The sequence below is a fragment of the Alligator sinensis genome, unplaced genomic scaffold (genome assembly GCF_000455745.1).
Source record: "Alligator sinensis unplaced genomic scaffold, ASM45574v1 scaffold219_1, whole genome shotgun sequence".
Classification (NCBI taxonomy): domain Eukaryota; kingdom Metazoa; phylum Chordata; order Crocodylia; family Alligatoridae; genus Alligator; species Alligator sinensis.
Window position 1 is genome coordinate 3,036,906 of NW_005841866.1, and position 27,000 is coordinate 3,063,905.

Below are 27,000 nucleotides of genomic sequence, written 5' to 3' on the forward strand. Positions count from 1 at the left end.
ACGCAAATCTGGAGACACTCCCCCCATGCCCTCCCGGGGTACATATAGCTGCAGGAGCTGCCCCCTCCCCATGTCCCCTGAATGAGCCACTCGTGACTACGTCCCATGCCCCACCCAAGCAGTGCCTGCCCCACTCCCTCCCTCATCATGGAGGCCTCGATATGCCCCCCTCCTCATGACCCTTCCCTCCCCCCACACCAAACTTACCAGACAGATGCTGCTCTCCAAGCTGCTGGGCTGTGCTCCTGGCTGAACGCATGCTGCCACTGCACGCATGCACGGAGCATTTATCAGCCACATCAGGCAAACAAAGCTGATTTCCAATACTGTCAATTTTCCCTATGTCAGTGCCAATCCAATATGGGACCAATGTATTGGTGCACCTCTAGTTGTGTGTTTATTATTATGCAAAGCTGCAACAAGGCATTTCAAAACAAGACCTTTACAGAGACAAATGATAACATAAGATTCAGTTGTAAAGGCACTTAAATTTGAGGACAATATTCTTAGCAGTATTTCCTTAACTTTAAGAAATAAGAAGGTATTTTACTGCTAGAACACCCCACAAACTTGAAAATAAAAGTACTGTATCCATTTGCTTGCACTGATCAACTGACATCTGAGATTAATGTGAATCAATGAAGTAATTAAACGTAAGATTCATTAACTATTTTCAGTAAATTCTTATTTAAAAAATGTTATTTCCTTTAAATGTACAAATCAGCTGTAGGCACATTTTGATGATTGCTGAACAAAGTAAGACAACAGGTGAAAGTGGTCCCTCCCCTTTTATTTTATCACTCTACCCAATACAGATAGAATAAAATATATTTTTCTCCATTACCTGTCCTGGTGTTTCATTATCTGGAATGTTTTCCTTCATATATTAAAAATTTCCTGCATGGAATCATCAGTTATTTTCTATTTATTTTATCATTCATCTTTAGGAAAGCCATAAAAAAATTCAACAATAAAAATTCTAGTGGAATTGCAGATATAGTCATTAAAATTAGCAACATCAGTTTACCTGTTCTTCAGAAATATTTTGGAATGCCTGTAACATGTTAGGGCATGTAGGCAGAAGCATTAACAGTTCCCAGACGCGCCTGGACAGGTTTTCTGCATGAAGGTGGAGTTCTTCACATCTGGCACTCTAACACACAAAACAATTATCAGTATTAAAATTTTGTTTATTATTAACAAATAATAAATCTAGGATTGCTTTGTGATTTATATTTTAAATAGAAGTTAATTTCCAAATTAAACTTTAAACAGTATTTATAAACAAAGCATGCTGATTTAGGTCTCAATGGGCACGCCTACGCGTGCAATTAATCCGAGTGAATTTACTTTGGCGCAATTTCTGCTGGAGTAAACTAATCCAGGCTCAGCGTCTGAAAGTGAACCCAGAGACATGATCAAATTGAGCCCAGGTGGAGCAGTTTAATCCAGGGACACTCCTGATCTGCCCTGGCGCCCTGCTGTTTCAGCTGACTGGGTGCAATTTGCACCCGCGTCACTGTCTACACGTTCATTTAATCACAGTTATTTAGTCTGGTGTAAGACAGCTCTTGTGTCTGATGAAACCACCATAGGCCATTATAAATTAGTCTAGTGCACCTTAATTGTAGTACATGTGTAGATGGTGATGCTTTACTGCAGACCAAATTAGTCCACTCTGCAGTAAAGTGCATGTGTAGACATGCCCAACATGACTAAAGGAATTGAGGTTACTCTATGCACTGTGCTATAAAACTATGCAAAAAAATTTCAATGCAAACTAATATTGGAATTAAATAAACAACATTTTGTGCAAATATAGTCCCAATGTAACTTCTTTAGCTTCTATGTAGTTACAGAACTTTACAACTTGTCTTTCAAATCCCCTAAAGCAAATCACTTTTCAACAGTACATATCCTGTCTGTCTGGAGTTTCACATTTTTAGAACTCACAGAACATTTAGGAAACTTCATAAATGTCACAACAGAGGGATTATTAAAAGCTCAAATATCTAGAAGGTAAGTGTAATAAAAACAATAAACCAATGAAATTCAATATAAAGATATCAGAATTTACACACACACCTATATCTGTATATAATTATACATGCACATATATATGTATGTATGCATACATACATTCATATGTGTATATACATATGTATTTTATATTTGGGTACCATGGTAACACCAGAAATAGACTGGAGAGAGAAAACAGATTTAATTACATTAGATGACCTGTAATCACTGTAATTAAAATTACTTTAAATTACCTCACTATCTTCCATAGCCACTTCTCCAGAAGGTGGTTTAAAAGATGCAAGCATCTCTAACAAATCAAACAGGGTGGTAAGATGAGGTTCTTGCAAAAGTAAAAGCATTGGAATATTGTCCTTCTGAGGAGGAGGTAGGCAAGATGCTGGAAGCTGAACACCTTCACCTTTACGTTCTCTTCTTGGCGCACCCAAAGATACAAACACCATCTAAAAATAAAGGGTGGAGACAGAAAGGGAGAGAGAGAAGTTTTGAGACACCTCAAAAGGCCAAAGGTCCACCTGTTGTCTATCAGTCCAGTGGGCTAGCACAGTTGCGCATTACAGCTTCTGTAAGCATCATTATGCAAAGTAGTGACATCAGGTACTTGCAGACGTAAAAGACCCCCCAAAAACCTGGTGCTTTACTTTAAACTCGGTGCACTGAGCCCCACACACGCCCAGGAAAGGCTGCACATTACTTCAACCCAGCTTGTCCAATGTCTGTAAAGATCAGGCACATTCGTGGGGCTTTCCTGGCACTTTTATCTAATCAGCTTTAGCTAAAAGCACCCAAAAGCCTGCTGAAGCACACGATCTTTTAGACACTGCAGAGCCAAGTTGAAATAACGTGCTGATTCTTCGGCATGGGGTTTTTTTTTGTTTTTCGGGTTTTTTTAATGTCTGCAAGCAACCATTGGTAATATCAAGTCCAGCCCCCTTTGACTACTTAACTGTATGATCAGGTACCCATCACAGTTGTGACTTCAAAAGTCCGTTGTGAGATTCAAATTCATTTTTGAGGAGATGTGTTTTCCTTTTTTTTTTTTTTTAAGTTATCTTTTGAATAAGAAAAAAATAAGAATACAATTTGGAAGTATACATGAGCATCTCTGCTGTTGATCTTTTACTTAATGTATTAGTGTGTAATAACCCCAAAATTACATATATTGGACTGTACTAGAGGTCTGCTTTGCTTTGTCCTCCACAGGAAGAATACTAAACATACATGTATGTGAAAAACATTTCTAATCAGATTTTTTCAATTTGCTTGTTAAAAACTCCTCCTTAAGTCTATCCTATTAAGGGCAGGGGGAGGTGGGGAGGGTGTATACAGTGGTTGGTTCCTTCAACTCCCAGGGGTTAGAAAGGTACACTGACAACCTCCTTTCCAAAAACGAAGATATAAGCACATGTTTGGAAAGGGGGCTGGATTCACCCCCAGGCTAAGTACAGACAGTCACAAAGCCTCAGGGTGAATCGATTCAATCTTTGCAAGTTAGTCTAAGCTGCGTAGATTGAACAGATAAGCAAGTAAACAGACACTGACTTCTGATTCTGGAAATGCAGCCAAATGCCTGCAGTGGCCCAGGCCAGAAGCTAGGGGAGGGGCACTAGAGCACACCTTCCTGCTCGACAGAAGCAGACAGTTTGGTCCAAAGCTAGCTCACCCACCCTGGGGGAGGGGGTTGTAGGGCAGGTGTAAAACATCTTGGGATGCTGGGGCACTGTAAGTTAACTTGAATCCGGACGGGATCTTGGACAGAAGTTCAATGAACTGATTTAACTTAAATCAGTTAAGTCTGATACTACATCCATCCAGGTTTATCTTAAACTGGTTTTAGCCATTTTGAAAGCAATTTATGTGCACTGAACGTCTGTTGTTACAGATCTGAGCCACTTTCTGATCACTTATACCAGTTTATGTGTATTTTCTGTCCCTAGCCCCAGAGGATGGTTGCTGATACAAAATACTGATAAGGGTTGCAAGCCTCTATAGCCCTTTAGAGTAAATCAGTCTCTGATAGGGACTCTGCATGTAAAGCGTTTATAGAATGCTCTGGCTTTAAGCATTAGAAAAGAAAAAGATGGTGACAGCTTGGGTGGCTGTGGCCCTTCCCATTCCACTGCTGATGGGATAAGCTGCTTTGAGAAATTACCCTGAGTTGCGACTATTGGGCCAAACCTGGATGTCAAATTCTGCAATCATGCCTCTCTCTTTTTCTCAATAAAATACAGTGAAGTCCTGATTCTTCAGAGGGTTTGGTTCCTCACACCTCTGCGAAGATGAGTATTTGCAAACTAGTCAGGGCTAGTTTGCAAACACAGGGCTAGTATGCAGCCACAGCAATAGCAAACAGCTGCATTAGATAGCTGACTAGAAATGGAGATCACTCGCTCCTCTGATCAGCTGCTCTGCTCCAACTGGGTGGAGAAGCTGCATACTTTTTAGTAAAAGCTGTTAAGCATTTCACTCCTAATTCAGCAACCTGCTGAAAATAAATCATCCTGGAAACCATCCAGATATTTGTGATCTGAGTTTTACTGTGTATAAGATTAAATGTTTTATTTCAAATGAGCACTTCACATTTTATATCTACTAAAACAATCAGAACCAGAAGTTGTTAAAACCAGACCTTTCATTTTCAACAGCTGGACAACAGAGCACCAGAACATAAATGTATGTCCGCAGGAACTGGAGGTACTATTTTGGAAATAAAAAGGAGGTATACTATGCATCAAGAAACAATAAATGGACTTCAAAAGATTTTTAAGGTGTTCCCAGAGAGAATTTTACTTTTCACCACCTGATACATTTAGGCAGCCTGCAGACATTAAAAAACACCCCCCAAATGGCGCTCTACTTTAAACTCAGTGCGGACCCAGCACATGCCCAGAAGAGGCATTGCGGTAGTTGGACCTTGCTCACCCAATGTTTGTATAGGTCAGGTGCTTTAGTGGGGCTTTCTTGGTGCTTTTATCTAATAGCTTATTGAAGCAGCTTCAGAGAAATGCACCAGAAAGCCCCGCTAAAGTGCACTATATATACAGACACTGTAGAGCTGGTTCAAAGTAACACGCTGCTTTTTCTGGTAAAATGCGTTGTTTTGGGGGTTTTTTTTGGGGGGGGGGGGTAAATGTCTGCAAGCAGCATTACTGATTATATTACTTAACACAAAAAGAACAGCATGTCAAGTGATCATATAATATTTGTCTGTAATCTGCATACTGGTAATACCTGCATATCCTTAAAGCCCAATTCATGGAGTGTTTTTTCATCATAATCAGTTGTTAGCTCATGCCCAGACGAAATCATTCTCACGGGTCCCATTAGGCCACCTACAATAAGTAACAATGCAGTGAATTTCTGGAACCATGATTTCATTGTCTGGCTATTTAAAAAGTCAAATTAATATCAGTATTGACATGGAGTCTATTGACATAAAAGAAACATCATTTTATAACAGTTTCCTGGTAACAGAGTTTTCCCACTGACTTCAAAGAACTCTGGATTAGGCCCTAAATCTTGCTTTAGTTTGATACAATGATACCTTATAATAAAAAGGCAACCCTGTCCCAAAAATATCACATAGTATAGGGTTTTCCACTGGAAAGTGGAAAGAAGGTAATAGATTACGATAGCTCAGGTGAGGTTCTGTACTGCCTGGGATGAAAAATTACTTCATCAGCTTTATTCATCAGCTGACAGTTTTAACAAGGTTTAAATACCATTGAATGCTTTTTTAATGCTACAATTAAATCAGCCAAAAATGGTTAGTCGTTTATTTGGCAAGTGATTTAGTTATTAAATCCATTAGTGTCTTTGGGTACCTATACAGGGGCAGCAAGGCTGCTCCAATGTGCTGGAATTCCAGTGTGTTGGAGCAGACTCAGTTAACTGCCACGCTCTAGCAGCCTCCTGTGTCTCAGATCAGCATCCCCACACTTAAAAATGGCAGCAGGGGCACTTGAATTAAAGCTCAAACAAGCTTTCGTTCAAGTACTCTGCCGTCATTTTTAAGCACCGGGACAGTGATATACAAGACAGAGCAGCACTTTCATTAGAGCAGCTCTCGTAGCCATTCTAATTAAAGCGCCTCCCCTGCAAGCACATGTTGAAGTGCCACCTAAGTCTATTTACAAATACATGGTTAAGTAAAAACTCATCCAATCAATGCAAAATGCCTGCATTACAGATTTTAAAATTTCTTTCAAATTTCCTAGTAAGGATTCTACTACAGCAGTGATGAATTCTGGAAAAGAATTATGATTATTAGATAAAAAGTGAGAAAGTATTTAAGAATTGACTTTCATGATACTGTGCAAAAGACCAATATATAATAAGCTCTGTATTTGTCAAGAGAGATGAAACTGGACTTCCTGAGAGGGATTCACAAGCAACTGAGACAACTGAGGAACTTAAGTTATCAAGTTTACTACCCAACCAGAATTAAAAAAAAAAAAAAATAGCAATGAATTTGCAAACTATGTTCATCTATATTTATGAATGAAGAGTTAACATATCAGAGTGCAGAAGGAAGTAATCCAATCTAAAACTCATAGCAGCTTTAAAATTCTTTTGCTAGACACCTGTAAGAAAATCAGCCACGGAAAAAAGCAATGCAACACAAAAACTAAGTTTGGACTGAAAAAAGGCATGTTATAAAAAGGCAAAAGACACAAAAACGCCTTCCACAGAAGTCTGAATGCTGAACAAGACTTGTGAATGGTTAAAGACTTGTGAATGGTTAAAGGAAATACTTTAAAAAGGGTTAACTTAATTTACAGAGGGAAAGCACATAACCATGAAGTACCATGCATAATGAGTTTGTGTCCTGCACTAAACTGATGGATTAGTTACACCAGTTATTCTCACCTAAGGTGCTGTGGCACTGTGTGGTGTCATGAGAACCTTTTAAGGGTGCCATGGGGTGACAGAACATTAGCACTGTTAAGTATGCAAACATCTACACAGGATTCCAAATCCTGTGATTTGAAAGATTTGAAATAAGACTTGACAGTGTAGAAAACATTGTGACTTCTGGTTTTTCTGAGTTCTTTGTAACAAAAGAACTCCTCTATTATTTTTCTATAATCAAGAAATGAGTGAAAGCTAAGAGCTAGCATTTTCCAAGGAGCGCCTTTACCCTAAAGAAGTTGAGAACCACTGAGCTACCCACCCAAGGACATCTAGCAAACAGGGCTATCATAGAACAAAGTATGTTATGCCTGGTACTCTTAGGCAGTTTCTTACGAGTGCATTCTTCTCCTAGTGCCAAGCATTTCCATGACTGCCACTTTTAGACAGGTGTCTCCAGGCTTTAGTAACCCTGGTTATCAGCATAGCTAATTTTGCTAGACTCACTTCAGAAATCTTCCCTCTTGTGAGCTTTATACACTGAAAACATATGCAATGAAACAGTTCGGCCTTTCCAAAACAAAATGATAATGTTCAGAGAAGTGGGTTCAAACAACAAAGGCAACCTGCGTTCACGAACCTTACCTACCCTCTATCTTTTCTCCTACAATATTTTGGTTAATTCCCCTGAGCCTAAACTTCCTTATATCTCAAAGCTGAGTGAAAGAGATAGAGAAAATGAAAGAGTGCTGCAGGGTCCATCAGACTTTCGTCTATTAACTGCTACCACTCAGCATCACGTTTCCTTTCCATGTAGCTGGAAGCTGGCAAGAGGGGATTCATTCCCCTTTTAATAATATGCCAGGACCCACAGTTTACTCTCTGATAAGTTATTTCCCTCCCTTTTTGCTTCCTTTTTTGCCCAACAACCTCCTTTTATTTAATTCCATGCAGTCAAGCAGTATATCATTAAGCAAGTAAACTAAGGCACATAATGTTCACAGAAAACTCCCACATTATATACACAAGCAAAGATTCCAAAACTAAAATAATAATTTGAGTAATCAGAATGACACTTCTGCTTATGAAAAGCAAAAGTAGTTCCACAATTCCAGGTATAATTTTAAAGTGTTCAACATTTCAAAAAGTAATGTTCCTAGCCCTCAAGAGTGATTTGGGAGATGGCTAGAAGCCACAAAATATTAAGTTGACAGTACTGAAAGACAGCTAAGAGGAAACTTTAACATGAATGCATCTAGTACTTACAGATATACTCCCAAAGTTTTGGCAGCTGGGCATTTTCAGACGCTCCCTTGACAGAGGCAAGATGTCAAAAATATCAGAAATGTATGGCTTCAAAATTGCTTATCCAATCTTAGGACCTTGCTAGTAGCTTCCCTTCCAACGAGGAATAACTTATCTCAGTTTATTTTATTCTATTTAACATTTTATTCCCAATTCTTCCATAAAATTTCCTTTTAAGATGTAAATTGGAGTTGACACCTAAGTGAACCCCATGAAAAACTGGTTTCTGACCTTAAGCAGAGAGAAGCTGAATAAAGTAAAGGCTTGGGCAAAACAGCTGGAAATGGAATCCCCACCCAGATGATGAAAAGGAGCACAGGTCACCAAAGAGTACTGAAAGAGCCAAGTGGCAGGGAGAGATACCAGTCATGATTACAAACAGCAAACAAATAAGAAAGTAGAAAAGGCTTGAAGATATATGCACACAGCTGAAAGTTGAAAGCCTGAGGTCAGATCATGAAATAAAAATCAAATTTCTAAAAACAGATACATTTCCACTGGAAGAACTGAATAAAATTACCTAAGGATACCAGGATTTGTACACCGAAGGAAAAGAGATAAATGTTTCTAATATTCTGTCACCATAACCTAAAATGCTTTTAATTTGGCTGAAAGTTGACAAACACTACTCAGATTTCTACCTTACTCAGAATGACATAACCAGCTTTCAGTTTCCAAACAAACAAGAGCTGTTTTTAGTAATAACTTTTCAATTGTGCTGTATTTAAATTGACACCGCTTCTTTAATATCAGAAAAAAGTAATGGATGAGAAGGTCAAAATATACAGATATAATATAAAGTAAGTACTACAGGAAAAAAGCTCTCAAAAGGGTAAATGCATCATACAACCTCAAATCCTGTCCTCATATGTGCAACTTCTAAAACTATTATGTATCAGTTGTCTAGACACAATATCTAAAAGCCTAGTCACAGACTACAACTTCACTGTATTAGGCACTGCACAATCCCCCCAAAAAGACAGCTTCTGCCTTAAAGATCTTGTAATCAAAGTAGGCAGAAGATCACAAATGAAGGAGACCCAAAAAACAAAGATAATGCTGGTCACTGTGTTAGGCAGAGCTCTCTACACTCTAGCAGCCTAGCTATCAAGTTTTATGATGGAGGAGATCTGAAGGCAGACAATGAGGTAGTCTGGCAAATGTTTAAGGGGGACTCATCTCAAGCATGGGGACAACATGGGAAAAAAGTACACAAGCAAGGAGGATCCATAGAGGGTGCAACAGCATAGACTCATCCCCCTTTGATTATTGCTCCTCTCAGCGGGTGTACTAAGGGAGCCTGACATGCCCCAAGAAATGTCAGACTTTGCTGGAAGTCATGTCTACAGGACAAATCTGGAAGCGGCGGAGTGAGCCAGTAAGAGGGAATCTGGGAAAGAGGGGCAGATGAGGAGATTTTAAGGGGATAAGGTAAGAACTGTGGAGCCCTAGTCCAGGCTCCTGGGAGCCAAGGCACATGCTGCTCCGGGGCAAGGTACCATCCCCTCTCCCCAACTCCCTTCCACATGGCCAGCATGACTGCTACTATCGGCTGTGTCCAAACAAGTGAGGCAGTGAGGTATGCGGTGCCGCAAACATGTCTGCAGCATCACATACCGCACATTCAGATGTTCTCTGCACTGCAAGGGAGCATTGGCCATGCATGCGCTCCTTCACGGAAAAAAATGTGGAGCAGCGCAGGCATGGGCAGCATGTGTCGCTCAAAAGCAGAGCTGGGCCACCTGGAGCCATGCTGTGGCTGCTGTCCAGGCTCTGCCTGGCAGAATTGCCACTGCTGCAGCCCTGGGAGGACCCCAGGTAAGGCTGCTGGGGCCAGCCCAGTGCTGGCCCCAGACTCCCATATCCCACCTAGGGTAACTTGCCATGCACCAAAGTGCACATGGCACAGGTGTTCCCTGGGGACAAGTAGCAGCAGTGCAAGGTGCACTGCTGCTACTTGTCCCTGGGGAACCAAATATCCACAGTCATGTGAACGCAGCCATAGAGAGGAAACAGAAAGCACCAAAGCCAGCAGGGAATTAAGCAGTGTGGACCCCTAGCCAGCTCCCAGAGTTCAGGGCATGTGTCACTCCTGTGGAAAGTCCCAAACCCCTTCTCCCCATCCCCTCCACGTGGCTAGTGCTGCTACTGACATAAAGGGAGCAAACTACAGGTACCAAAGCCAGCAGGAAATGGGATCAGTGGCACAGAACCCTAAGCAAGTTTCCCAGGAGCCAGAGCAGCTGTTTCTCCTGGGGAAAGTCCTATACCCTTTATTCTCCCCTCTTTTCCATGTGGCCAGCACTACTACAATGTGGGAGCAAACTGCCCACTGGGAAGCCAGCAGGAAATAGGTTGTGTAGCACAGCATTCTGAGCCAGGTTATTCAGAGTGCCACTCCAGGTGCATAGCTAGCTGGGCTCTACACCACAACCCCCTGCAGCTGCACAGAGAACAGCAGCAGGCAAAGGCAGCACCTTCTATGGTATCCCAAACCCATGTCTCCGCAACCCTCTTCACAACATTCCTAGGGCGCATCCATACATGCAGGCACGTGCACTTGCAGCAGCTCAAACAGAAGCAGCGCAAATGTGAGCTGGGTCTTTTTGCCTCAATGCACATCCCTGGATATGCACTTTAGTGTGGGGCAAATTGTGCCACTTGGGGCAAAATAACCCTGCCTGGCTCCTCCCAGAGCCAGGGGGAGCTAGAGCTAGAGTATAAAAACCTGCCTGTGCTAGCCACAGCAGTATAAAAAGCTGCCCTGGCAAGTAGCTCATGGCTACTTGCTCTCAGGAGTTTCTGGGGCCTGGCCAGTTGCTATCTGGGGACACTACCCTTTGTGCCAGCGGGACTACTGAAGCAGCTCTGAGAGTTCCCTGTACCCTCTACCCACTGCAGAGTCTGGCAGTGGGGGCTGCTGCCTGGCTGTGACCTGCTGGCACCTGCGACAGCATGTGGCCCCAAGGATGAGCACCTGCCAGAACCAGATGGGGACTGCATGGCCAGTAGAGGCATCTGCACCTCTGGGCCAGCTGCCCGTGGGCTATGGCTGCACAGTTGGCTTTTGCGTGGCAATACTGCCATGTGCGCCACCGCCCAGCCATCTAGGCAGCTACCGCCCAGATGTTATCAGTGTGGTGGCCTGCTTTGAACTGTCAAAGCATGTCCTCCTGGCCCCAAGTAACCAGGAGGTCAGCCACCTCCAGCTGGGTCCTGGGTGCTAGCTCTGAGCAGGCTCTTTTGCCTGGGTCCTGCCACTTGGCTCACTAGCAATTCTGGTGTTCTCCATTTAAAAACTGCAAAATCCCTGATAGAAAAATCCCAAAGTCACTCAATCAAATCAGTTGGGCAATGTCTTACTGATATATTTACAATGTTTAGGCAGTTTGGAAGCCTACAAGTGGCTCTTTCATCCTAATAAAATAAATTCTAAATAGCTATACAGTTTGGCGTTTTCTTTTGCCTTTTTTGTCATAGAAAAATCAGAGCTGCCCCTACCCCCTTTGCTCATCAGGATGTGAGCAAAGTATGCCAGTGCCCTGCCCCTGCCCTTGCCCCTCACTCTCAACCCACAGCCTGCCCCTCGCCCCAGTCCCCTCACTCCTGACCCACAGGGCCAGGTATGCGGGTGAGGGGTTTGTGGGGGTGTTTTGGGGGTGGGTGGATTGTGGGAGGACTGTGCATGTGGGCGGGACATGAGGGGGATGCTCAGGATGGGTGGGTCACCTGCCCCCCTGCACAGCTCACAAACTGCCCCCCACAGGGGCCACAGCTCCCTAACTGGGGGCTACTGCCCCCCCTGCAGGGCCCACAAATGAGCTTTAATTAAAGCACCCCTGCCACCATTTTGAAGCACAGGTACACTGAATACATGAGACACTGCACTCCAACACTCTTGGAGCCACTCTAAAGTGTCCCCCCACCCCTGGAGCACGTATAAAGATTTCCCATTTGTGTTATGTTAGAGAAATGATGACCAGTGGTGCCAAACCATGATGCCAGGTCAAAGCAACACATTAAACAAAATGACCCCTTCAGCACTATTCTAGATGGATCTGATCTGGAAAAGATTGCATTACCAAACCGAAAGTAAAGGATGCTGCAGTAATTACAATGCAAAATATGAACCTGGCCACCTGCAGCATGTCCTTCTCCTAAGCAGGTAAGTGTGAACCACCTGCTGAGGCACTGGATGGATCTAGGCAGGACACCCCATGAGAAAAGAGTCCTCCAGAGCTCTAAAAAGTTCCTTTGGTAGGCAGCTACAGGACATTGTCCCATCTGCCAGAGAAAGATGAAAGCACCCGCTACCTGACACAGAGGATCAGGGGACACCAAGACAGGAATACTGCTGTGCCTGCAAGACAATCTGAGGCCTTAAAAGATTAATAGCATCCTACACACTCAACTGTAGCAACTTAGGATCCTGGCAGCCTGAAAAATGTTATTAGGATGTCTATTACGGCTGTGCAAAATTTCGGCAGTCTTTTCATTTTGGAGGTGTTTTGGGCTGTTTTGGCAACTGAAACACCAAATCCAAATTGAAACAGAAGGCTAAAAAACATCTCTGAAAGGAAAGAAGGCATCCAAAACATTTCCGAAATGAGTTGGGCTTGAAGGGAAACAGCTGTATGCTGCTGCCCTGCTGCACAATTCAGCTCCGCAGGAAGCAGAGATCTGCACGGGGGTCTCCTCACCACCGCTGCCCACCCTGCGCTGCCCCGGTGATGCAGGGCTGCCCGGGGTGGACAGTGGCAGCGAGAAGACCCCCCCGTCATGGATCTCTGCTTCCTAGTGATGGTCCCTGCCATGTGACCTGGCTCCTCAGGGAGCAGAGATCCACGCTGGAGTCTCCTCACTGGCGCTGCCCACCCTGCGCAGCCCCACATCACTGGGGCAGCATGGGGCAGGCAGCAGCAGCGAAGAGACCCCCGGTGCAGATCTCTGCTCCCTGTGGAGCTGAGTCACGTGGCAGGAAGCAGCAGGCTTGCTTGCTGCTCTGCGCTGTTTCCCTGCCCCTTGACCCGGCATGACAGGGATCGGAGATCCGCGCAGGGTTCTCCTCACCTGCACAGAGGGCAGCGGTGCTACCCTTCCCCCTCACAAACCACCCACAGCCCTGTTCTCTTCTCTGCTGGGGCCCAAAGCCCCACCTGGCTGGGTAGGGCTGTGCAAAGCTTGCTTTGCAGCCCATTCGAAACAGATTCAGAGGAGATTCGGCAGAGCCGAACCTCCGACATAGATTCGGCCACGATGAAACAGGACATTGACGCAAAACACCAAAACGAATCACTGTCCTCCAAAGCAGCAGAGTCTGAAACTGAATCAAAACACAGCCATTTTGCACAGCCCTAATGTCTACGAGTACTTAATACAAATTTGTGTGTCAACTCCTTGAAACAAGGTGTAGTCTGACTAAAAGTGGTAGGTGGTATTGCTATGTCTCAATAATTTATATGCTACTATATCAATTACTGCCTTATTGAGAACAAAAATCACAAGTATATATTCTTCCAAATACATGAGGCTGTGAGCATGATATCGTTTAGAGCCTCGTTAACAGGAATCTGTCTAGTTACATAATTTCATATATCTGTCAACTAACTCAAATAGCAAATATAAATCTAGCACTCAGGGATGTCATGTAGATATCTAAGCTTACCTGGAGGACACTGGGTGCATAAACAATAAACAGACTACACTCATCCATATATGTAGTTTTCCCATCTCCCAGTTGCAATATGGTTAATAATCTGGGTATTAAATGCAAAAAATAAATTATTTTAATACTTTGGTGAAATATAAAATGTGTAAAAATCAAGGAAATTAATGTGATGGTTACTACAGCAACCATAATGTTTCCTTCATATATATATGGTTAAATTACAGCTGCTGTGGGATTTGCAGTTTGAATCTTCTGACTTTTAGGCCTATAAAAATCACAATAAAATTATAAATACAGGATATTTATATAAAATATTATGTATTTATAATTAGTATATACAATTATTACTTATTTATAATATATATTCCCTATGGGGAAAAAAAATATATATTTATATAGCCCTCCATGGTTCTTTTGGGAGAGCTGGTAAGTGAACAGGATATTTACTTTGTAATAAGCATCTTCCAAAATCTGGAATTGGAAAGAAGGATGACTTCACAAAAACCCAAAGTAACTGAAGTTTCTAAGGCTCAGTGTCCAGTGCATGGACAACACAAGCTTTTAAAAATGGATTTAAAATTGTCTGGAAATGAAAGCAAGAAAGTAAGGCTAAAAAAATGTCATAAACTTATATTGATGGCCAGCAGACAGAAAAGCTGGCTTAGTGTAGATGATACTTGTTCTTAAATATGTATGTGCTTTTATATCATACACAGGCACATATAACCTCAGCCTGGAACCAGAAGAAACAGAGGCCAGATTAATTAAATAAGAACTGTGATTGACAACAGTAAGTGTTTTATAAGGAAGAATATCTAAAAAAAGTTTGGAAGGTGACATATAGCACCAAGTATGAATCAGACAAATGTGTTTCCCAGAAGATGCACCTGAAATTTCCCCTAACCAAAAAAAAGCATCAGGCAGCAACAAGAGGAATAGAATCTATACTACTGTAAGCAATTAAATGAAAGAGGCCTCAAGAACAAAGTGAAGTTCCACATAAAGAGCATCAATAAAACAAGCAAGCAATTTTGCCACAAGATTATCAATAATAAATGTACACAGTTGGAAAAAGACTTAAAGATGCAGTAAAACAATCCTTAGTCAACTGGAAGATGAAAACTTATTTGTGAGACCCATAGAAACACTGAACCCTTATTATTTACTTATATAGTGACATAAAGGTGCATGGCCCTCACAGACTAACACATAGTAGAGCTTGCAAAGTAAATAAGAAATAATGACCCCCCCCCCCCCCCCCAAAAAAAAAAAAAAAAAACACAAAAAAAACAACAACGGTAACGGGGAAGGGGAAGATACAGCAAGGAAGAAAAAGAGAAAAGGTTATAACTGAAGGTACACAAACAAAAGTAACTGCTGAAAAATTTCCAAATATAATCAGTTTGGAAACACTTCAAAGTGGTATTGTTTCAGCTCTGGGACACACGTACCCTGTGATATCCTCAGCTGGAACACTACAAAACTGATCTCTACTGCTCTGAGGACGGTGGTGGGGGAGAAGACAGGGGCTCAGCTCCCCCCACATGGAGGGAAGGGTAGAAAGGAGAGGAAAGCACAAAGCACCAGAGTAGAGAGGTAAGCAGGATCTTCCAGTCACCAGTGCCTAGCACCAGTGGTAGCCCTAGGATTCAGCACAGGCCTGGTGGGAGAGGTTCAGGGGCTGCAAGGGTAGCAGTGGAGGATCCCGGCTGCCAAGTGGGGATCTGGCAGCACTCTACAGAGACTTGGTATCCGGACTTCTGGCAGGCTGTCAGTCCACCCAGCTCTCCTTCCCTGCACATGGAAAGGGGGCAGGGGAATATGGGGAGAATGAAGTACTATGGGATTCTGGGGGACCCATGGGTCCTTTGTGCCCATACACATGTAACAAGAAGTGAAACACTTCAAAGTAGCACCTCATTTCAAAAGGCGTTATTTTGGAGCACATGGACCACTTTTGGTATATTTGTATAGCTGGCCCTTTGACACATTCCAAAGGCATCTGAGATGTTTCAACTGTTACAGTACTTCAGTCCACAGCCTAATAAAAACCTTGCTGTTAGACGTTATTAATGCATGTATCTTGTTCTAAATGTTCCTCCCTTGCTCTTTAAAAGAAATGATAACACTGCCAAGGGACTACTATATTTATCTTAAATTCAAAGTCTTGGATTTGGGTAACACACCAATAACTTGATTCTAAACATGGAAAATAAATACATTTGTATAGTTCTCTATGTATGGAGTCTATCTATTGATGGGTTGCCTTAAATGTGTCCCTCCCCCCTGCTACAGTGGGAGGGGTGGGGCAAGCAGCCTGATCCCCCATCCCTTGCTCCCCATCACTTGTTCCCCTTCCCCAGCACCTGGACCCCCCTGACACCTCTTCTCCCCCAACCTGCAACCTCTGCCCCTGTAACTGTCCCCCCTGCAGCCTTCCCCCTCCCCTTCTTCCCTCCACAGGCTTTGCCCCCTCTCCACCAGCTTATTGGCCAACAACAGTCTGGTTCTATGCTGGGCCAGAGTACCCTGTGTTCTGTGTCTCCAGCTGGCATGGAGTCATGTCAGCCAGTAACCAGGTGGGGAGAGGGAGGGGGCAGAGTCAGACCTGCAGCAATCACGTGCCCCGACTCACACACACACACACACACACACACCCTTGTACTTAAATCCGAGACAAGGGGCTTCCTCCCACCCCCCACTGAATAGGGGGGGTGGAGGGAACCTCACCTTGGATTTGAGTAAATAAGGTATTTAATAATAGAGTATGAGGCTGCTGATGGTCACAAATATGTAAAGAAAACCAAAAGTGAAGCTTGCTCTTTTTTCCTAGATAGCCTAAAGAAGCATCTTTTACCCTCTATATGAATGCCCAAATATGGAAGATGAGCTATAGCTATGAGTATCGTACAACTTACCAGGAAAATCTCCTTTCCGGCTGCTTTGGCCAAACTCCTGAAGCTGAGCTTGTTGGTTTATCTGCTCTTTCTGCAAATTTTCATACCAATGGGTAACCTCAGCCCTGAGATCTGCCACCTGATCACTTGGATACATTTCTATAGTCATCTGAAACACAATACATATTTTTTTTCCAGAATGCACAACAGATATTATGAAGTGTAATGATTTAGGAATAAAATCCATTTTGAAAATCAGAACTCTTTTAATTACCTTGTCAGGAAGACCAGCTGGCTGACATACAATTCTTAGTGGCAATGACTGTTTGTCACTAAGTGCCTTTAAGTGACTGCTAATACCAGTGCCTTCAATCTGCCACTGTCTCAGATGATATGCAAACCTTAAGAAGCAGGTAAAAGTCAAATATAAAAAGAAATGCATATTTTCCAAAACTGACTTAAATCAAATGCTTGAAATGGCTATGATCTTCCAGAGTTTTCCCAAGAGAAAAATGGAAAAATAAGGCTTGATATTCCTAGTGTTTCTCAAGTTAAACAACCACTAAAATAAAAAACCCTGAAAAACATGTCCACTTTTTTAAACCTCATGAGACATCAATAGGGTTCACCACGGTTTTCTGCCAACCATGTTTATCCACTTAAACCTCAGAAGACACCTTTGTAAACTAGATATTATTGCCCCATTTTACACACCAGAAAACAAAAACTAAGTGAAAAAAAAATCTGATTTTTCACAATTTCAATCTTAACTTGTAAACTTCTATTAAGTACAAATTATAAGAAAATAATTACAAGTCTTTGGTACATTTCGGCTTGGGATTTGTTTACCTTCTTCTAAAAGCTTCCAGGTGTGTCTTTAGCATTAAAAGTCCTCTTTCAATAATGGTGAGACTTGAGTGGGAGTCTTGCTCAAGGTTACTGGAAGCTATCATTAGGCTTTCCATACATTTGCTAATAAATTCTTGTTCTTTCTCAAGACCTGTTTTACCTACAAGATCAATATTAAATAACTACATGAGCACTGCACTTAAAACAGTTAAATTTTGTACTTACATTTAAAAGAAAAATGTTTGTGCATCTTTAAAAGGATTAATTTTAACAAAACATAAAAACTAAAATTTTCCTGACATTTTAATACCTTGGTTCAAGTAAAACTGAGAATTCTTACCATTAATATAATAGGAGTTAATATACTGAATGGCTGCTCGACTGACATCACCAGACTGTGCTCGTAAAGCAATGCCCCAGAATTGGTCCATACCACACAACTATGGAGAAAAATTAAAAAGCTGTTACCCAGATGTGTTACAAATAGGAAAAACCTCTTCCTTATTTCGAAGAGACATTTTGCACGGCACCTCTCCCTGAAAGTACTATGGATAACTCAACATAGTCCATAAAATCCACTGACTTGGCCAAGTCCCTCCCTCATTGCAAATTAGATCTGTAGGTTGAAAAGGCTGGCAACTTTGGATACCTCTAAGCAGGAAACAAATGCAAGTGTGGGTTCAGACAGATAGACTGCCCTAAGGAGACTTGACACAATTCAGCTATCTACCCAATAAGTGGGTGGGTGTGAGTTTACAGCAGTGAGACTAGGAAAAGAGATGATGGTACACTTTTTAATACCTAAGCCATTATATATAAGGAATAAATAATGAGATGGAAAGCCTCAATCTTTGGTGCTAATCTTTCTATCTTGGCACCAACAGAACTCTGACCACACTCCTGAATAAGAGAAATAGGTGAAAGGGCCACAAAAAAGCTCAGTTAGTATGGATCAAGTTACAGTAGCAGATACTGATGACATGTCTACACCACCTCCATGTCACAAAGAGGAACAACGGCAAGGGAGCATGTCCTGCCTCCCAGCTACTGCCAACCCCCAGGAACAAGGCACTATAGCTAGCTTACAGTAGCCCTGAACACATGCCAAGATAGTAACCTGAGAGCAGGGCTTAGAGCATGTGCTCAGAGCAATCTAAACTCTGTCTTATTTTGGGTACTTGTATGCATTAAGTGGAAGCAAACAGGCAGAATATACTCCTCAGGAGGGCTCTGAGGTGTGCCAGCAGCAGTATAGACAAGCCCTGAGACAGGAGATCCAGCTTGCTGGGAATAAGGATTGAACTCCATGAAAGTTGCACTAGGTCTAGGTACCACAGCATTCTTGGCCAGTTCTAGGCAATGATGAGGTTTCCCACCTAACTTTTTATCAGCTTCTGAACCACTTAGCTACATAGTTGAAAGATGGAAAAAAAATCCCAAAGCCAGTTAATTGTGAACCGCTGTCTGCTCCAAGTGATCACTGGTCTGCTTATCTCTTGAGTTTTTACTTATGCAAAATAGATCCACCTAATTGTGGCCTTTTTTTTAAGATGTCACCTGTAGCATTTTGAACTTTGACCATTCCAACCACTTAGTCCAAGAACCTGTTGGCCAAGTTTTTGCACAATGTTTTTTCGAGTGCATCCCTATGATAATGACTAACTGATCTCACACCCAATTTATTAATCAACATATGCCACATATGATGCCACATATTTTATCATACAAAATACCACATAAATCTATTCGATTTATATTTCAAAATTCATGGAAACTGAATGGAGACATTTTGCTTAAGGTAAGACTTGCAGTATGTTGTGATCTGAGTTTCCAGTGGAAGCACAGATAAAATGTCATTATATCCAAAAGAGAAAAATCTATGCTTTCAAACTTGTATATGTAACATGTCATAATCACTGTGATGTCTGACTGAATTAATATGCTCTGCTTTCTCTGGTAATCCTAAACATTCTAAAAAAATTAGCAGGACTAATTTGCATATCTTGGAAGTTAATGTTCTGGAGCTTTTCTGATCTTGAATATACTCCCTGTATATTATGGTGGCCCTTCTAAGCTCCCCGGGTTGACATACCTATGTTCAGATATCAGTCTATTTTTGTGACTAGAAGAGTCTACTATAAAATGGGGTTTTGGTTTTTACCAAGTGAGGGACACTGTTACTCTAGAAGGCATCTGTATTGAACTTCACATCTCTTTTTGGAAATGGTTCCAGGACTTTAAGAAGAACCCCAGAGAGTCCGTAATGCATAATCTTGTCCAAGAAGTAATTTGTATGCAAGAGGTCTGATAACATTGGTGTTACAGCCTTTCCCTATCTGTCCATCTGCTAAAACTTTCATTCAGGCTCTCATCATCATTAGAGGTTCACCAATACATCGGTCCAATATCGGATCCGCACTGATATAAAGAAAAGTTACTATATCGGAAATCGGACATATCTGGCCAATAATTTGGCCAATAAATGGCCCATGCACGCATGCAGCCGCAGTGTACCACTGGTGGCAAGGAGCACAGCCTGGCAGCGTGGAGAGCTGCCTCCATCTGGTAAGTCTGGTGTGGTGGAAGGGGAGGGGGGGGAAGGGGCTGGGGGGAGGCAGATCAAGGCCCCCACAGTGAGAAAGGGTGTGGAGCTGAGGCTGGGGTCAGAGCAGGGGCAAGCACTGCTCAAAACCACAGATCCTCGTCTGGCAGGGCATGAGGCGGGGGGGAAACCTGTGCCCCCGGATCTGCATGGGGTAGGCTGGGGCCAGGGCTGCGCCAAGCTCTTGCCAGCGGGGTGGGGCTGTGCTGGGAAGGGGCTATGGCGAATTTGTGGCTGCAGCGTCCCCCCTCCCCATAGCCACTTTCCAGCGCAGCCCCACCCCGCTGGCAAGAGCTTGGCACAGCTCCGGCCCCAGTCTACCCTGTGTACAGCCAGGAGCACCTCCCCTCCCCCATGCCCTCCCAGATGAGCAGCAGGAGCAGCAGCAGGAGCCGCTGGACAAGCAGGCAAGTGCTGGGCCAGTGGCTCCCAGACAAGCAGCGCAAGCCACCGCTCCCCCCCCGCAACGGTTGGTCCGCAGCTCCATGCTGCACCCACCCCACCTTGGCTGGGCACTTGCCCAGCCCCAGCCCCAGCCCCACACCCTCCCTCACTGCAGGGGGCTTTGATCTGCCCTGCCAGCCCCTTCCCTCCCCCCTCCCCTTCCACCACGCTAGATTTACCAGCTGGAGGCAGCGCTCCATGCTGCTGGGCTAGGTATCGGAAATCAAATCGGTATCAGCCAATATGACTCCTTAAAAATTAGCTATTGGTATCACCTTCAAAAATCTCTATCAGTGCACCCCTGATCATCACATATCTGTTACTGTAACATTCTTTTATTCTACTGACAAGTCTTTTTTCATTGTAGAGAAAAAATGAATGTGTTGCATTCAAATGGTAAGTGTTTACTTTTCACAAAAAAGTCTTTAAATGAGACTTAAACAAAGTCAGAGACCTTGTTTGGCACACATCTCTGATTTTCTTTTTTTGCAAGAACAGAAATTAGCATGAAGTGAACTCAAAATTCTCTCACTTGGAGACACATTATCCTCCTAGAACAGGACCAGCCCCTTATAGCCACTCCCAAGCCACCAGTTAAACAAAACACAAATATAGACAAATATAAATCCACCAATCTCTGGCATAAGCTCATATCCCATGCTGGGTCTCTACACTGCCACAACACCGCTCTCCAGAAGTTACTTACAGCCCAGTGGCCCCATCTTCAGTTTTCCCTGGTTGCTTAATCTATTATAGCAAACCCTTGCTCAGCTACCTGCCTCTGACTGAAGACCTTGCCCACTGCACTTTTCTTTCTAAAGAAACAGTATTCCTCAACTGCTGTTACACCCCTTCACACCATAGCAGGTCACTGAATGCCGTCCCACATGCATTTACATTTCTGAGATGTTTTGTGTGTAAAGCACCTCATCAAGCCAAAAGGACATTACAGTATACTACATAAAATGTAAGATATATTATTTTATGGTGCGTTTCTAGCCAAAATTACTGTTAACAAGGGTCACACGTGCTGTACAAAGACCATCACCTACCCTGCATTTATTAACTGAATGTAAATTGTAAGACCTACTCTAATCTACTCTCTTAAACAACTATGCCACTTAACATATTACATTTATGGTTAGAGTGTAAGTAACTATAGCTACATGGACAGTGGGGAGTGGACACATGGAGATAACACTTTCTTTGTAGTTTCTACCCCTTTCTTCATTCATAAAATCAAAAACACCCCACAAACCACACAACTGCAGTCCTGTCAAGGTACACAGTGAGGAGTTGGTCACAATTCTTCTCATCTCCATATCAGCTAGAAGAGAGCACATGCTGTCCCCTTCTAAAAAGTGGAGTACCATCCACAATTTCAGTGTTCCCAAAACACCATGCACGGCCCCCAGTACAAAATCATTCTAACTATTCTTAAGGGTATTCCATTCACAGAGAATTAACTTAGGAAAGAAAGGCAATAATAGCATTAAGTCCATACTTACCTCTGAGTTTGAACCCCCATCATATGCACTGGTAGCCAATCGGGCCAAGTTACATAAATGCTGGAATAAGTTTAGACCAGTCATACTAATAGTTTCAGGCTTCAGCTGTGGCATCTAAATAAAATAAATTTGCTTTACTATGAAAAGAAAATTCACAATTATAATGTTGACAATATTTCAGGGCATTTACTCTATCAGAACAAAGAATAAAAACACATCTTCAAAACAAACAAGTTTTAAGTCAGTCCAACTATGTTTCAATAAGAAATATAAGTCTATTAGCACTTTACACAAAAATTAAACCACTGATAACTCCACTGTGCATTTCTTGCTCTGTACCCATCCCACTTGGCCCTGAGAACAGTTTAGAGGGGACAAAAACATTTTCAATACTGTATCATTAGCAGTTTGTCAACAATAGGATGACTGGGTAATGTACACTGTTTCAGAGTTTTAAAGTAACTATGATGCCTGGAGACAATAACTGGAATCGCAGAACTAGGTGTACAGTATTTGTTACTTTGCAGTTTGCATTTTGTACCTACTTATAAGTAGTTAGCAATAAAAAGCAAAAACGAAACAACATACTATGCCATATACTTTATCATTCAAAACATCACATGAATCTCGCTGATTTATACTGTAAGATTTGTGGAAACTTAAAGTCTAGAACAAAGTAGAAATCTACTTTTCAGCCCTGTAGATGTAATTTCCAAGTATATGAGCAGAAGGATAAAATTTTCTTTTCCCAGATTAAAATAATATGGTTCAGTTTAGATGATCTATCCTGAAAGCATGGAATTTTAGTTGTCAATATGATTACTTCAGAAAAAGATCTAACTTCCTTCATAAATTGAAGACTGAGGCTGTAAGATATTTAAGGTTAAAGAAAGTCAAAACAAGAGGGTATAAAAAAAGGGAAAATGGCACTCTTCCCCCTCCCATCTCCCCAGATTCAATGACAAAGGAAGCACAAGCCATACCATGTGCCATAATAATAAAGTGACAGGAAGTCAGTAGATAAAAAAATAAGATTTTATAATAGGCAATTGCTATTTAATTAGCAATCCTGCACCAAGTGACAAGCCAATGAGGTTTAGGTTAGAACAGAGGGCATGGCAACGTGAGAAAGGCTGAAAAATGAGTTTTAAAAGTCAGTAAAGCAGTTAAAGAAGCACCATAGCCACTTCTACAATACTGATCCCTCTTTTGCTCCCATGTACAGAAGACAGAAATAGTGTAATCATATACAGACAATCCTGGCTTTCCTCTGTACAGTCCTGTCCTGTTCTAATACCCACCACACACATGCCCACTAAGACTCTATGGTTGACTCTAAGACTCAACAGGGATGGTTAAATAGGATATATTTTTCCCCTACCGTGCAAAGGAATAATTCCATTGCATCTGGGCCCCCTAAGCTGTAAAAAGGGAAGGATTGCCCCACTGAAATAATTTTAAATATGTTAAAATCATTTTGTTGTAGATGAAGACACTAAGTAAAATTCATCAGATCAAATAAAAATTCTTTTTCTATACCTTTTCTAAGAAAAGATGCTTATAGGTTTCCATTCCCATAGCATGCTGATCTTTACTTCGTACTTGATTTAAGAACCAATGTAGTGCATCATCATAGCACTCAGAATCTTCTACTAAACAGTGCCATAAAATGTCCACTTGTTCTAAACTCAACCCTAGAAATAATAAAAAAAATGTTTAAAATGTTCCTTCATAACAGCAAACAAATTTAAATATTCTACCTAAAATAGGAACATACATTGAATGTCAGAAAGCTTTCTGTTAAGCTGAAAAGTTTAAAAAACCAGCAGCCAAAGAATTCACCACGGACATCCCATTCTCCAGAACTTTTGTGCAGACTGGAGGGAACAAAGGAGTGCTATGACTTTTAATTCTTGGTTATGCCAGTAATTATACAAACAATTACTCTCATGGGCTGACTTGGGATCTTACACCTATCAAAATAGGGGTAGCTTCTATATTCTGGACTTCATTTTTTAATTGAAAATTAAGATTGTGGTCAAAAATAATATTTTGCAGGATTTCACCAATACTTCCTTCAAGATGAGATCAATTGTGAATTTAACTTTCATCAAAGTAGTGCATTAATTAGCTGGTTGTAGTGCTGGTTACATTCCAGATTTCTTCAAGGAAACACATCAAAACTCTTCTATCACTGGCACCATATATTACAATACTTTTTGCCTGTGACTACTAATATTTTCCTTCCTCTTTTGTCCCATAACCTAATGACTGCTGGGGCCAGTCATATGTTCTCCTCTAACAACTGATACAGGAAATGGATCCTAAATGTCCTCCATGCCTTTATTATTCTCACAGATCACATGGACAGAGTCAACCTACAACAGACAAGATATGATGGGAAGAAGTCTAGAATGCCATAGATAGTATAGCTTGTGTAGAATGCACTTACAGCAAGTGCACTTGTAGTATGGCAGAGAGAGTTTTTCAAGTTATAAGCTTGTCTGTTAGCAGTCTCTTTTTTCTCGCACCATGGAATCCATGAAGTTCTTATCAGCAGTACAATTTCAAAAGATAATCCTCATTTGGACTTGAAATTAACATTTTCCTCATGCTGAGGAATGTCTGGATAAACATACAAATTTGGGTTAGATTCTTCAGTTTTCTGGCTGCAGGAGCAATACCACACCAGCAGGTAACAATAGCAATATTTTCTCTCACTTTCTGCAAGATTTTCTCTATGTAGTTGAAGATCTATGGCATAAGTTGCAAAATGAAACCTTGTATTTCATGGCCACCAAAACAATGACAATTCTGGAATGCACTGGATAATCACGTCTTCCTTGGCAAGATGCTATTTGGAGTGAAACCAAGCGGCTGATAAAATGTCTCTTAATAATGATGATCTTATTAATTACTACCTTATATCTAACATGAAACTTTTGGGGAAATGTTATTTAGAAAGCTCTGGCAAGCAACTGCAGAACCACCTGGAGACTATATACTTTTTTCACCCCTGTAATCTAGCTGTAGGCCATATGGGTTATATATCCTTTCTGTAAGTAACAGTAGAGATTCTGCCAGGAGACCAACAACATAATATTTTAAAATATTTTAAATGAAACATGTTAACTTCAGGAGAGTGCATTACTAAATCTGCAGAAACCTGACATGACAGTTTGGATATGCAGCACAGTATATCATCTAGCAGATGCTGCCTTATCTAAATGCAAGAGAAGCAGTACTGGAGAATCATGTGACTTGGGATCTCATTCATGGCAGTTTTTATTGTTTGATCCTAGCTACTCGAAGAGTTACTATAGGATTTCCAGGCTTATCCACTATCAAGTAGTAGAAATTTGGTCCGATTGTTCATTTTCATTTGTTGTTATGTGGCAGTTGAATTTTCTTTGATGTTTCTGAAAGATTCTGCACAAGATTTTCTTGTTGTTGAAAAACTTGCTTATCCATCTATCCAGCTGTTTCTAAGAATCATCAGCAAGATGCAACACAAATTACATAAAGCAACTGGTTAGCTTGAATGAGTATTCTCTAAACTTTTTCTCTATTATGCCATAGAAGTAGAAGAGCTCCTCCAATAATATTTTTGTATTTATTAATTGTTTTCAGGAAAGCAATGTGAATGGTTCAAACTTAGCGTCAACATTCAGAATTTATTTGTCTGCATCTGTTTCCAATTGCCATATAAACTTTTCTAACTTCTTGGTCTTGCAAAGCATGTACTGCTGTAGTGACACACAAAATATTCTGTGAAAGGCTCCTTGATCTCAATCTGCTGTTGGAAATCCGGTTTTACTAATAGATAAATTTCACCAGCCCCACTTTTCTTCTGGAGAGATATGTATATACAGTCTTCAGAGGTTTACAAACACCAGAAAGTCATATATCAACTCAATCAACAAAGCCAGCATTTTATTTTCATTTTAAAAGGTTATTTCAATGTCGCTAAATATAATTATAATTTTACATACAAGACACCATTCCAACAAATTGCTTGTAACTTTAAAATGATTTCATACAAATCTCTCAAATTATAATAATATAATAAAAATAATACTTTTTACTCATCTAGTATTTTACATCCAACGTATCTTTACAGACAAAACTGAAATCCTACAATACCTGCACAATTTAAAGAACACATACATTATTAGAATAAGGATAGTAATACTATTTAAATAATAATTATTATTATATCAATAGTATGAAAAATGGACCATAGCAAAGATAAATAACTTGATGTAGCATAATTGGAAACAGATTATCAAACTCCTAACTTTCAGTTCTATGCTACAAGAACAAGCTACATGGCCATTAAAAAAAAAAAAGGTTAAATTATTAAGTAGTAAATGTGTTTAACTGCAAGTTTTGAAAGATAGATATTAAATGTCTGGTGACATGAAAAACTCACTGAAATGATCTGGTGATCCTAAAGTTGAAAAAACACATGTCAAGAACTGAAGTCGCACTTGCACTTCTGCACTATGGCTGTACCTATATTTGAAATAAAACCATTTGTTAGTTTTCTCAGATGTTTATTCACATCAATACTTTACTATCCTTCAACACACAACTCTGAACATACACACACTTGAGCTAATACAACAACATTTTCTCTCATTAATATTATTCTGTTTTTAAAACCTGAAACTTAGGTCAAGGAATAATCTACACTCCAGCCATAAAAATTGTAGCAACATATACAGTACTTGGGGGGAAAAAAGAGATGATATGCAGTAGGGCTGTGCGAAGCTTTGGTCCCCGATTTGATCCAGTGGAGATTCGGCTCGATTCAGTGGCTGAATCTCTCAATAT

At 41.3% G+C, this 27,000-nt stretch overlaps 1 protein-coding gene across 1 annotated transcript in view; it reads right to left on the bottom strand.

Moving 5' to 3' along the window:
- USP34 (ubiquitin specific peptidase 34) overlaps nt 1-27,000 on the bottom strand; it is a 210,217-nt gene that overhangs the window by 97,973 nt on the left and 85,244 nt on the right. Inside the window, 10 exon segments of the mRNA XM_006016759.2 lie at nt 1,028-1,153; nt 2,274-2,483; nt 5,272-5,372; nt 16,783-16,930; nt 17,036-17,162; nt 17,611-17,770; nt 17,951-18,050; nt 22,165-22,278; nt 23,704-23,858; nt 26,597-26,679. Coding sequence (XP_006016821.1) covers nt 1,028-1,153; nt 2,274-2,483; nt 5,272-5,372; nt 16,783-16,930; nt 17,036-17,162; nt 17,611-17,770; nt 17,951-18,050; nt 22,165-22,278; nt 23,704-23,858; nt 26,597-26,679 — 1,324 coding nt within the window.